This window comes from Nomascus leucogenys, chromosome 5 (genome assembly GCF_006542625.1).
Source record: "Nomascus leucogenys isolate Asia chromosome 5, Asia_NLE_v1, whole genome shotgun sequence".
NCBI classification, from domain to species: domain Eukaryota; kingdom Metazoa; phylum Chordata; class Mammalia; order Primates; family Hylobatidae; genus Nomascus; species Nomascus leucogenys.
The window spans coordinates 49153805-49165897 of record NC_044385.1 but is presented as its reverse complement, the minus strand read 5'-3'; the positions used below and the strand labels follow the sequence as shown (position 1 = coordinate 49165897).

Genomic DNA, 12093 nt, shown 5'->3' with positions numbered 1-12093 from the left:
CCACTGGTAAGAAACTGTAGGTAAGACCCCTTTCAGGGAGATTTTCCCACCAAAAATGAAACAAGGAAATAAAGATGCAACCACTGATATTTTAAGGGAAGTATCCCAGTGCCAGGTTTTTTCAATGACACCACACAGACAGCTGCTACAACCAAAGAATGGCTGAGTGTTCTCTTCCCTCGGGTAAGTGAACAGTGAGAACTTTACCATCTCCATCTCCAGTGCTCCCACACCCAAAAGGCAAAAAGTATTCCAAAGTGGGGCACTAAAAATCTTTCCAGGGGAAAACTCAGAAATGAGCTCTGTGATATGCTCCCTGCTCACTAGGAGAAAACATTGTTCCAGTTTCTTCCTTTGTATCTACTAGAGTGCTTTTCTGATTATGAAAGGGGCCCATCTCATTTCCAGCGGTTAGCCAACCCTCCTCCCACGTTCCATATGTCTGTCTGTTTCTATGTGATCTGAACTGTTGAGACTTGGTTTATGTTTCTCAAGCCTCTAAGAGTTAAGAACAAGGTTACCCAGATCCTGAGAGGTAAAAATTTATTGATTTCTATATCAGCATGTTATGATATGGTCACGCCTGCTCATACAGCTGACTTCTTAGAGCCAAAAGAGAATTTTTTTTTTCCTTTTAAAAATACATTTGTTCAGCAGGAAAAAACATTTTAAAAACAAGGATTTTCATATTAAGTGGAAATTAAAAACAATGGCTTTCCCCCCGCCAACTCATGAGGAATAGGGCTGGTCAGCAATAGATCTCTGAGTGCTTTCAATTTGTTTTCAGGCCTCTGTCCCCAGTCTGTTCCTTGTCTTCCACAGAAAGTAGTTCCAGGGGAAAAAGAAATTAGAATCTCACCAAAACAGCAGCCTACATACAGATAGAAAAATAAGAGGTAGACACAACTGTAACGATTTAACTCATTTGGTAGACTGTGCAGGATATTTTAATATTTAAATTTTTCAGTGGGATCAAATAAGGTCTACAAATACCTAAACAATTGATGTTTTAAATGCCAACATCTTAGAGATGCCTATACCACAGTTTACTTAGTTTTGAGAAATGAAAAAGTATAAAGCTGACTTTAGAAATATGCAAGCTTCCCATGTATTTCAGTAAACGTTTTCTTTCTGTCACATTCTTCAAAATCAAAAGTTCGCTGTGTAGGACTGACATTAATGCTTTTCCTACCCTTTAAAGCCCTTGCCAGGGTCAGTGATAGGAATTTCCTGAGTTCAGCAAGTAGATTAACTATGAGAAGTTTATTCAACACTAATAGTTAAGAAAAAAAGGATGGGGCAGTGGTGTGCTGGATACAGCCCCTACTGATTCCCAAGACCCAGCGGTCACATTTTAGAATTTTGCCTGCAGTTGTTAAGCATTGGTTACTGAAATTGAATCATATAAATTTACAATTAATGTCAAAGCTAAAAGTGGTTTTGGCTTAATGAGTCTAATATGTACCATGGTAAGAAACAGCTTTAACAGTAGATCACATATCAGATTGAATGACAATAAATTTATTGGGAAATGAGTTAGATTAGGACGGTCTGCCATTTTTCAAATCATGGTTCAAAGACAATCAATCATAGGTTGGCTGTAGGAGTTGAGCAAAGAGCAATTAAGTATCCTTTTAAAAAAGCATTTTAGTTCTTTCCTGAGCAACTAAGTATACTGTGAGAATCAACTGGTTATATGGGATTTACAATAAAGTATTTATATCTTATTATTTGTTAATTGTGTTATATGTTCTTGCTATCAGCAAAATTTATAACAAACATGTATAGTTGAATACATAATTTTTTCCCAGAAGAGTGGACTGCTAAACATTTACCAGCACACCACTGGATTGGGAGAATGGGGAGAAAGGGGGAAATATTTTTAAGCCAAAGAAGGAAGTCTGATGTTTTTTCATTTGGTTTTCCAGTTTGCCTTCAGCATCCAACTGCCACAGTGGGCTTTAAGTACATGTCTGCAGCTATTAATGCCCAAATAGCTCAGGTAAAACACACATGCCCCATCCCCACTGCTAAGAATTAAAAGCACTTTACTTGAAAAAAATCAACTTTATTTTTTCTAGGTTTAAAAAAAATAGAACCAGCTATTAATTTTTGTTGAGAAAATGCTTCTTTTGGTGTTCACATCTAAATTTCTGAAAAGGTGATCTGGTTACTAAAATCATCCCAAATGCATTCGTAAACCAGATCCACGTGTGACCAGCCCTTTACAAAAATTAATTACAGTTGCCACAGCCTTTACATTCATTCTCATCACACGTTACAACATGCAGATAACACAAAGAAAGGTCAACAAGCTGAAGTAAACATTACAGCATCAGGAAAATGAAAACCCATCTGTATAAAATAAATACAATTTTGTAATAACTGTAAAGAAAATGAAAGCACTTAATAAAAATAATGGCAGTTGAAAGTATAACTGTCTCATCACCCAATCATAAAATAAGTTACTGTAAAATGCATAGACTCCTTACACGTAAAGAATTTGTGCATCACAGTCATGTGTTCAACAGTTTTACACAATAAAAATAAAGCCATTCAAGATATGTGTGCATACTTTGCAACTAGAATACACTTAAAAAACGTTTGCTCTTTAAACTGTCTTAAAAAAATACTAAATGTAAAAACCCTCAGATGGAAATTTTGCAGAAAAACCCATATTTTATCTTCCATATGGCTACAGTCACCCTTCCCCAACATTTCAGCACCCTCAGCTTATTCCCAGGGTCCAGTTCCTAATTGTTGGGGATTGGTGCAAAATGATTACAATAAAGCACCAACCAATGACTGCTCCAGAGAATACCCAGCCCCTCTGTGATCTGGAAATCTCTAACTTGGATGGTTTTGGTCCCAAACATATTAGTCTCTACCCTTCCTACTACCCACTGCTGCTTTTGAGTTTGTCCTTCATGTTAACAGATATAAGGCTCATAGCACTGCAGAGCAAAAAAACATAACAAACCATTTTTATCCATCCTCTGTGGACCAGAGCTGAACACACTCATAATGGTAACTCTGGAGTGAAGTCCTGTGTAATGACTTCAAAAAAAGAACAAAGAAAACAATTAACTCTTCCTACTCAGTAGTGCAAATAAAACATTTTCTTTTCAAATATAAAAATAATCCAAGAAGACTATCCATGATTAAAGTCTACTCTCTATGATTAGCCAGGTCCAACTAGTTCAGAAGAGTCTTTAAGGAAGTGATTGTCAAAAAACACTCAGACAAATCCACAAGAAGTGGGCAACATAAGCAAAGAATGAAGAGGCTTCTTAACATGAATCCAAGACAGCAACACTAGAATAATGTTCCCAGGTTCAAATTTGGTGATTTCAGATTTCATTTTCATAAAAAGGCTTGAGAACAATGCCAATACTGCCAATTCTTGATTATTCAGGGATGCTTTTCTAGCCCATAGATTATTCAGGCTTCTGTATTTCCTCTTCTTGATAGCTGCCTGTCTTTCTGTATCATTTCACTACTCATTAACACAGTCATAAATATATAGGCAAAAACCCCCTAAGAAACTTAAATAATTTAATTAGTAAGCATCCCTAGAAAAAAAATAAGTCTGATGAGAATAAGAATTCAAACTCCTAAATAAAAGTAATTTTTGATTTACCTATCATTTATTACCAGATTATCTATCCAGAAAGTAATTAATCTAGTAATCCTTCCTTTATAGTGGATAGTTAAGGATTGGTTGTCATATTAAAGACCAATAAGATAGATCTGAACTCATAGCTATCTTCTTTTTTAATATACTTTTGGAATTCTCAGTGAATTTGTTTGCTTACCCAAAATATTATTTTCCGTTCTGTCATTTTTCTTTATCTTCCATTACTTACAGGTTTCTCTGCAATTTAAGTATAGTTCACCACCAATAATTGTTTCTGAAGTTAAGGGTGACCTGCTGGCTTGGTCACTTTTGTAGTGACTGGACCTGCCTGTGGCCAAGCAGATGCTCCATCACTGTAACTCATCAATACCAAGATTCCAGCAATGGATTCTCAACCTTGTCTGCTGTGGGAATCTAGGCAGTCTCGCCAAGACCAAGAAGAGCTGAGCTTCTACAAGCTACTGATATAAAACTGGCATAGTTTTATCTTCTTTCCTCTTGACAAAATATATATACTTTAACTGTCCTTTCATCTCTCTTCACAAAGTACAAATTAGGAATCTTTCTTCAGTTTTGTACAGTGGCATATTGCTGCTTCCCCAGATTGCCATATAAGAATACTGATTCTCTCTTTACCTTCTCTAGTGCAAGCAGGAGAACTCCAGTTACCGATAAGCACTACCAATGCTTTCAAACATAGTTTGCAAACAGAAGAGAGAGAACATGTTAAAGAATCAAAGAAGGATAGGGCAGATCAAATACACATCTATTTACAACTCACAGAAATAGTTTCCAAAATTAACTCCGTATCTATTGGCATTTGTCACCCTGGAGACGGTGAAAATGACACTGCACTTGAAAAGTAAAGCATCTTATAGGATAGTTTAATGTGCACAGTATATTTAACAATATCATGTTCCTTTGGAGCACAGTGATGGCAACAGTGGCCCTCAGCCACATTTACGTATGCATCTTCGCAGTTATTTTTGGATAGGAGAACTGGTCACTCTGCCCTGTGGCTTGCTGTAGCAACAAGGAAAAGGTCTATCAGCTAGGACTGTGCATGCTGTATTTGACAGTGAGTAACTTCTCCCCCAGATGGTTGACTAATCCCTCAAGTGAACAATTTCATTTCATCCAGGAATTTAGTAGTGCTTGCTGGGCCTCAAACAGAAGCATCATTAAGCTTCTATTGGGCTTTCTGTCATCAGCCATACCTCTAAATTGAGATTCATTTCATTTATTCGCTGTCACTGTAGAACACATAATGAAATGCTTAGATTTCAAAAAAATTGCATTTTATAACAACCAGTCCCCAAACCACATTAACACTGTCTTCTGCATTTTACCAGTAGTAGTATAATATTCAGTGAGGTATTTCAGTTAATGCATCATTCTCTTTCACATATGCACTGAGTTATCCTAAAGATGAAGCTGCTGTGGGCTTTTATTTGGTGTTGCTTTACCTTTCCCACACAACTGGGGAAAATTCACATCTTTTCTGTTTTTTTGGTTTATTTAAAAATAGAAAACAGCAATCTTTTTTTGTTTTATAGCCTACTTCTCAAAATTGTTATTTGTGTGATTAGTGACAACAGGGGAATCTACGATGCTCGTATCACAGTAAACTACCACTGACTTACTAGGATCTTAATAGTCTTACAATCCCAAACAAAAACCCTACTCATCTCACTGATGCAGTACCAGCACTTTTGGAGAAGGGTGTAGTTCTCTTATGAGGTAAATTGTACAAACATCACAACAAATTTCTAAAAAATGTTTTCTAGAAATAGAAACTTGACTTTACCCTCTTCAAAAGCAACTGGAGGCCGGGCATGGTGGCTCATGCCTGCAATCCCAGCACTTTGGGAAGCCGAGGCGGGCGGATCACCTGAGGTCAGGAGTTCGAGGCCAGCCTGGCCAACATGGTGAAACCGCATCTCTACTAAAAATACAAAAATTAGCCGAGCATGATGGTGGGTGCCTGTAGTCCCAGCTACTTGGGAGGCTGAAGCAGGAGAATCGTTCGAACCCGGGAGGCAGAGATTGCAGTGAGCTGAGATTATGCCACTGCACTACAGCCTGCGTGACAGAGTAAGACCTGTCTAAAAAAAAAGAAAAAAGAAAAAGCCACTGGAAGAGATTGGGGGGGAGCCTTCTATGCTGGTCTCTTTTCCTAATTACACTCACCCTGACAGGGGCAGCTCCTTGATGTAATGATTCAACAGACTACTGTCTGCACAGGACCTCGGGGTGCCACATGAGAACCTGTAACCATTATAAGCCACTAGCTCTTATTTTTCTATAAACTAGCCTATTTCCCCTTAAACTGATCATTTAAATGTTCTATATTAATTTGTTTTAATCATCCCCAAATGCATTTAGTGCCAATGTCAAAATGGAAAAAATAAAGCCTCTGAGCTGCAATAGAGGCATCACGTCAGGGTGGTGTCCAGGGCAGGATGGCGCTGGAGAGCATCGGCAGGCAAATAAACACACAGAGACAAGACAGTTCTTGAGAACCTCACACACTGCTATGCTCCCATGTGTTTTCAGGCCATATTACTAATCCTTTGCTATATCTGCATCTCAAAAAAGTGCATTTTGCAAAATTATCAATTTATGATATGCCTCGATACAAAATGAGAAATCAGATAAGAAAAAGCACGAGTGTATGTAAACACAGTGTTGGACCGGGCTAGCCTTTGTAAAGAACACATCCAGTACCGGAAGGGGTCCAGTGGACACTGCTTTTCCCCCACAGAGAATGCCAACAGTGTACCTCAGTTAGCTGTTGAAGACTGGAGTTTGTTACTGCAAACGACAGGGAAAGAGTTCTTCACGAGGTGCCAACTAGCTCCCCTCAAGTTTACTGAGTTGGTGGAAATGTAGGCGTTCTAGAGAACCGCCCTAATATAGACTACAGCTGAGAGGGATGAATATAACTTTCTGAGCTTCAACTAAATTGTTAAGTATAACTGGTGGCAACAGAATTTCTCTCAGATAGTCTTCTAGGATGATTTTATGATTTCCTCTTCTCCAAATGTGATGTTTGCTTAAATATGTGATAGTGTGTATCTTTTTAAAACATGTTCTTAAAATATATTAGCAGGTCATTATATTACTAATCCTCATTTTGGTAGAGTTTTAAAATATCCCAAAAGGGGATAAATATTAATCCATCCATTGAATTTCTTTTGCTTTTTTTTTTTAAATATATTCTGATTTGCACATGTAAAATAATGCACAGTTATGAAAGAAAGTCTGAACTCCTATGGTGACCTTGACAAGTCCATGTCAATTCCTAAAACAGGCAATGGTAAAAATACTGAATGATGTTGTACCACATATAGCCTGACAAAAATGCAAAAGACTGTATGAGAAATATCCACATGTTGCTGAGGGTCATCTCCCTGGAAACAGCTTCCTTATGGCCCTTGGAAGGTGGAAAAGCTCCTAAAAGACAAGATGGAAATATTAGTTTGTTTTACTGTAATGGTAGGTCTCCTGGAATAAAAGTTGAATATTAGCTTAACTAGAGTTGTACATGTTAAAGCACCTTCAGTGACTTTCCAGTCCCCCAGAGGAGAGATTTTATTTGAAATACAATGTCCCTACTACCTAGCCCCTTCTTGCCTCTGAGCCTTTGCCTTTTCTCTGCCTGCAATGCTCTCCTCCTCCACTTAGTGAATAGCTGGCTCATGTGCATCCTTTCCATATCGGAAAAGATACTCCCCCTCCCATCTCTTGTTTATTTCCTTCCTGGAACTTTTCCCAATTGGTCATGATCCCGATTCTCTTTCTTTCTGCAGACTTGTTTGCCATGTCTCCCACTGGAATATAATCTGCATGAGAGCAGACACTCTAGTTGCCTTGTATCTGCTGGATCCCTAGAGATTCCCACAGTGATCAGGATCCAGGATTATGTGAGATTGACATGAAATAATTTCTGAAATAGCATACTTTATGCTGATTCCTCTATTTACAAATTTTTTGTCAAAAAAAGTAGTTGTATAACACTGACATTATTTTCAAAAGGCAATATGCTTTATGAAATATATCTTAATAATAAAAGAAATACAAAGTAAACAGATGTCTTTAAATTCGTTTCTGGAAAGGAATGTTAGATCACTTCACAGAGCAATATTACCTAAGGTCATCTTAATAACACTCTTCAGCATTTCAAATAGTCTTTGTCCTTGCTGATAATCCCCAGGGTAAGCTGATCCACGAAGGGATTTGCTTCTCACAGACAATTTACAGAGTGCATTTTCAAGTTTCAAGATCTAATATGCAAACAGCTTTCTTTAAAAGAGGCTTCCATTACTGTTGCTATAATTTAGCAACTATTTAAAGGTTACTGTGTACCTGTTTCATAAAAATGTGATAAGAGGTCTTCTTTTTCAACAAACCGTTGATAGAGCCAAGTGGTAAGGTCATCAGTCTCCAGGGGTACATCTTTAATTGGAAAGATCCTATTAAGGGTTAGAAGAAAAGAACAAAAACTATTTTAATTCAGAAGTCAAAATCATTCAGAACCACAACTTATGATGAAAAGCTGAATAAAATTGTGTTATCATCTTTTGCTTTAACAAGGGTTGGTTTCTTCGACTTTTCAGGTATCTTGGTTATTAAAACTTGTTGATTACACAACAGAGTTCATTTATGCATTAATTCAAACATTTACTAGTCTACTATGTTTAGGTCCAGTGTTAGATGCTGAAAACATACTATTAAATTACCTTATATCTATGAATAACTACAGAGAATAATAACTATGTCTTCCCATGTTTGTGGGTTTAAGTAGAAATGGTATTTAGAACAGATGAAGTTTTAAAATGCAGTTAAATCAGGATGTTCAGTCATTTAGTTAAATGTCAGGCAATGTTCTTTTGGTGGGAAAGTCTGAGAAGCACAGAGACTCTGCCCAAATTGGTAATATCAGTAGTATCAGAGATACTGCTTTCATGAATAGTGGTAACTTTTACCGGTTGGGAGTGGCTACCGGAACACTATTCTCAAGATCCAAGACCATGTCCTGACTCACCAGGAAACACGATTGTGATTAGTGATACCCATGGACTGAGAGGGGACAGGCAGCATGAGGACTATGTATTTGCTGACCTTGAAAAATAGTTTTATTGTTTTCCAATTTAGTGGGGGATTTTATTTTGTCCCCTTTATCAAAGGTATAAAGGCACACGGTTTAAAAAGTCAGCAAAAAATGTATTTGTATGAAAAGTGGGGGTCCTGTCCCTCTTCCCTTCATTTCTGCCCTCCCCAGAATTGATTATCACCTCTTTTAGCTGATTATCTTGGCATGTATCACCATGTTTCTTCTGTTTTAGGCCTTCTCTACTGACTTCCCACTATGGAAGATGAGGATGAAGTTCTTTCCTCTTCCTATTCCCATAACATATGCACATTCTTCCCATCTTCCCAATACAGTTGTAATTTCAGTTAGCTCAATATTAGGCATTTATATTAATATAATCATGTAAATATATTCATTGCTAAGCCACAGAGTAAATCATGGCTACTTTTCCTTTCTTTACCAATTTTTATTTTCCCTGGATTGAGCAATTACGTATCATTTTCATTTGCTTAATTTTCCACGTACATGTAACAAATTCAACCATAAGCTGTCAGGCAATTGTCTATAATCAATGCTCTAAATCCGGTCTGTAAGCTTTTTTTTAAAGGGCCAGACAGAAAATATTCTACGCTTTGCAGGTATAAAAATAAATACAATTTAAAAGCTATTGGAATCCCTAAAACACTTTAAATCTTGAGAGAGATGTGACCTTGATCTGAGTCATGTAGCATGTAGTTGCAACTTCTGCTTCTTATAGATTAATTCTCCTCCTCATTGTTCTTGTTCTGTAAATGACTAGGAGACACCAGAGACCAGACCTCCTGCCCTTCTAATCTCTGACCTTTGTTAGAGATTAACTACCTCCTTTATTGTCCTATACCTAACTCAGACCAGATGGTACAAAAGACCCCACGACGGTTACACCTTCGGTGTGGAATGCTAAATATACCTTTCTGGAAAGAAAAAGACCACCTTGCCCAATCAGATCACTGTAACTATGCATTAAACCTTATGTAGAAAGGTGTTGAAATTTTGTTAAGCTTCCCTAAACCTTGCCTATATAAACAACCCCAAACTTCTACACTTTGGAATACTGACTTCCAATTTTTGGAATCTGTGCTTCCTGGGTGGCTGTCCTCAAGCTTTGTGCCTAATAATCTCTACATTTGACATATTTCTTGAATCTTCTTAAAGTTGACACAGGCTATACTATCTCTGTTACAACTACTCAATTCTACCTTTGTAGTATGAAAGCAGCCAGAGACAATGTATAAATAATATACAGTAGCTGCGTTCAAATAAAATTTTATTTAAAAAACAGGCAGTGGGCAGGCAGACCTGTGGTCTAAATCTTTCTCCTAAGCAATCCCCTTGCATCAGACATTCTTTCAATTTCACCTTCCTAAAGAAATTTCACCCAGATGCTGCCTATAGTCTCACATTAGGAGGTCCCTTCACCATTGTCCTGGTGAGTCCCTGCACTCCTAAATCGAATAGAATATTAACTATACCTCATGTCTTTCTCTTTCACTGATTACTTTTGATGAGGACATCCCTTTAGCAGTTTCTTGAGAAAGAGTACTTGAAATCTTGGATGTCTGCCAGTGTCTTTTTTCTGTCCTCAAACTTGGTTGATAGTTTGGCTAGATATAGGATTCAAGGTTAAAAACCATTTTCTTCCATCTCTTATCTTTCTGACCTCCTTTCTGGAAGATTTCTTATTTAACTTCTAAATGTTTTATGGAGTTTTTATTTCCTTTATTGTACTTTATTTTTATTTTTTTTTTTGCTTTTTTCCTTTTTATAAATGAATAAATTGCTGACACTCAGGTCTTTTTCATTTTCAAAGAGGTCTTATTGTTCTGAGTCTTTTTTATAGTATGCTATTATTGTTTTATTGCTACAATATCTTATGTTTATGATAAGTTTTTAAAATTATAATGGAAATTTTTAAACATTCACAAGAGGACAGAAAAAGGTTAAGGAACCCCCATGTACTATTAGGAATATTCCAGAAGCAGACCTTGCCCTGTATAGTCTGGTCCTCCATGTCGCCTTCTTGTGTTTGCTTTAGTCTTTGTTTTTCAAGAGTTCAGGTCCATTAGATTACTAGTTACCTGACATTCTTTGTTGTTCCATCACATTTACAGATGTGGGACTGAACGGCTGATTGAAAGCTCTCAGCTTACAAGTGGAGTCTGTTGCCTGTTACCCTCACTGAGGATTATCTTGGCTGGGCCATTTAAATTGGTCTCTTCTCTTAAACTCATCCCATTCCCCAAAGAAAGATCCTCTGATTTCCTGCTTAGAGAGTGAAGGCCCAATTGCTAGCTTTCTGGTAGCCAGTGAAATAAGAGGGCTGGGAATCTTAGCACTCAGCACACTGACATCACTTCGCCATGCTGTTTTCATTATGAGACCTCTGCCTCAGCTGTATCTGTTGTTCCTCAGTCCACAGAGCCCCGATTTCCCTCTCCAGAGTAAGCCTCCAGTGTTTGCCAGGGTAGGGAAAAATAACTACCCAGCTGTGGGATATAGGGTAGGGGTTGGGGGATCTCCATTCTTCAACCAGTCTTCCCAAGTTTAGTAATGCTTTCAACCTCATTTCCACAGGTGCTGATGCTGCCAGACATTTGGAAGTTCTGTGGTATAAGGTTGGCTCCTGGCTTTCCCACAGCTGGCTTGGGGTTCTGTTACGTTATTTACTGCTCGTTCTTTTTTCCAACTTCCCAACTTTTGCTGCCATTGTGTTTCAGGCTGTTTTCCTCATCCTTGTGGGTTTACACCTTTAAAAACCCATGTAGTGTTATTTTATGGGGGTTTTAGGAGAGCAGGAAGTAAACATGAGTCCAATCTACTATGTCTTTTGAAAAGTTCACCTGTTATTTCTGAAAGATCTAAGATTTGCTATCTTTGGCCAGGGCCTACCACTTGTCATTCTTAAAGGGGCCTCTGTTGCTATTTTGGGTTTAGGCAAAATGAGTGTTAGTTCCTTACTAGGGATTTGAAAATTATAATGATGCATACCATTATAAAAACATTTTAGGCCAGGTGCGGTGGCTCACACCTGTAATCCCAGCACTTTGGGAGGCTGAGGTGGATGGATCACAAGGTCTGGAGCTCAAGACCAGCCTGGTCAAGATGGTGAAACCCCGTCTCTACTAAAAATAAAAAAATTAGCCAGGCGTGGTGGCAGGCGCCTGTAATCCCAGCTACTAGGTAGGCTGAGGCAGAGAACTGCTTGAACCCGGGAGGCGGAGGTTGCAGTGAGCCGAGATGGCACCACTGCACTCCAGCCTGGGCGACAGAGCGAGACAGTCTGGAAGCGACAGAGCAAGACTCCGTCTCCAAAAAAAAAAAA

General features: G+C 38.1%; 1 protein-coding gene across 3 annotated transcripts in view; it reads right to left on the bottom strand.

Moving 5' to 3' along the window:
- Window positions 1–526: 526 nt before the first annotated feature.
- Window positions 527–12093, bottom strand: part of LPGAT1 (lysophosphatidylglycerol acyltransferase 1) — a 92902-nt gene continuing 81335 nt past the window's right edge. For 2 of the 3 annotated variants that reach the window (XM_030813050.1, XM_012506814.2), the window contains 2 exons: window positions 8006–8112; window positions 2053–7093 (listed from right to left, as the gene is read on the bottom strand). In XM_030813050.1, coding sequence (XP_030668910.1) covers window positions 6942–7093; window positions 8006–8112 — 259 coding nt within the window. In that variant the 3' untranslated portion in view covers window positions 2053–6941. Of the gene's footprint in view, window positions 7094–8005; window positions 8113–12093 lie in introns of all 3 variants that reach the window. The other variant, XM_030813049.1, reaches the window with a different exon arrangement.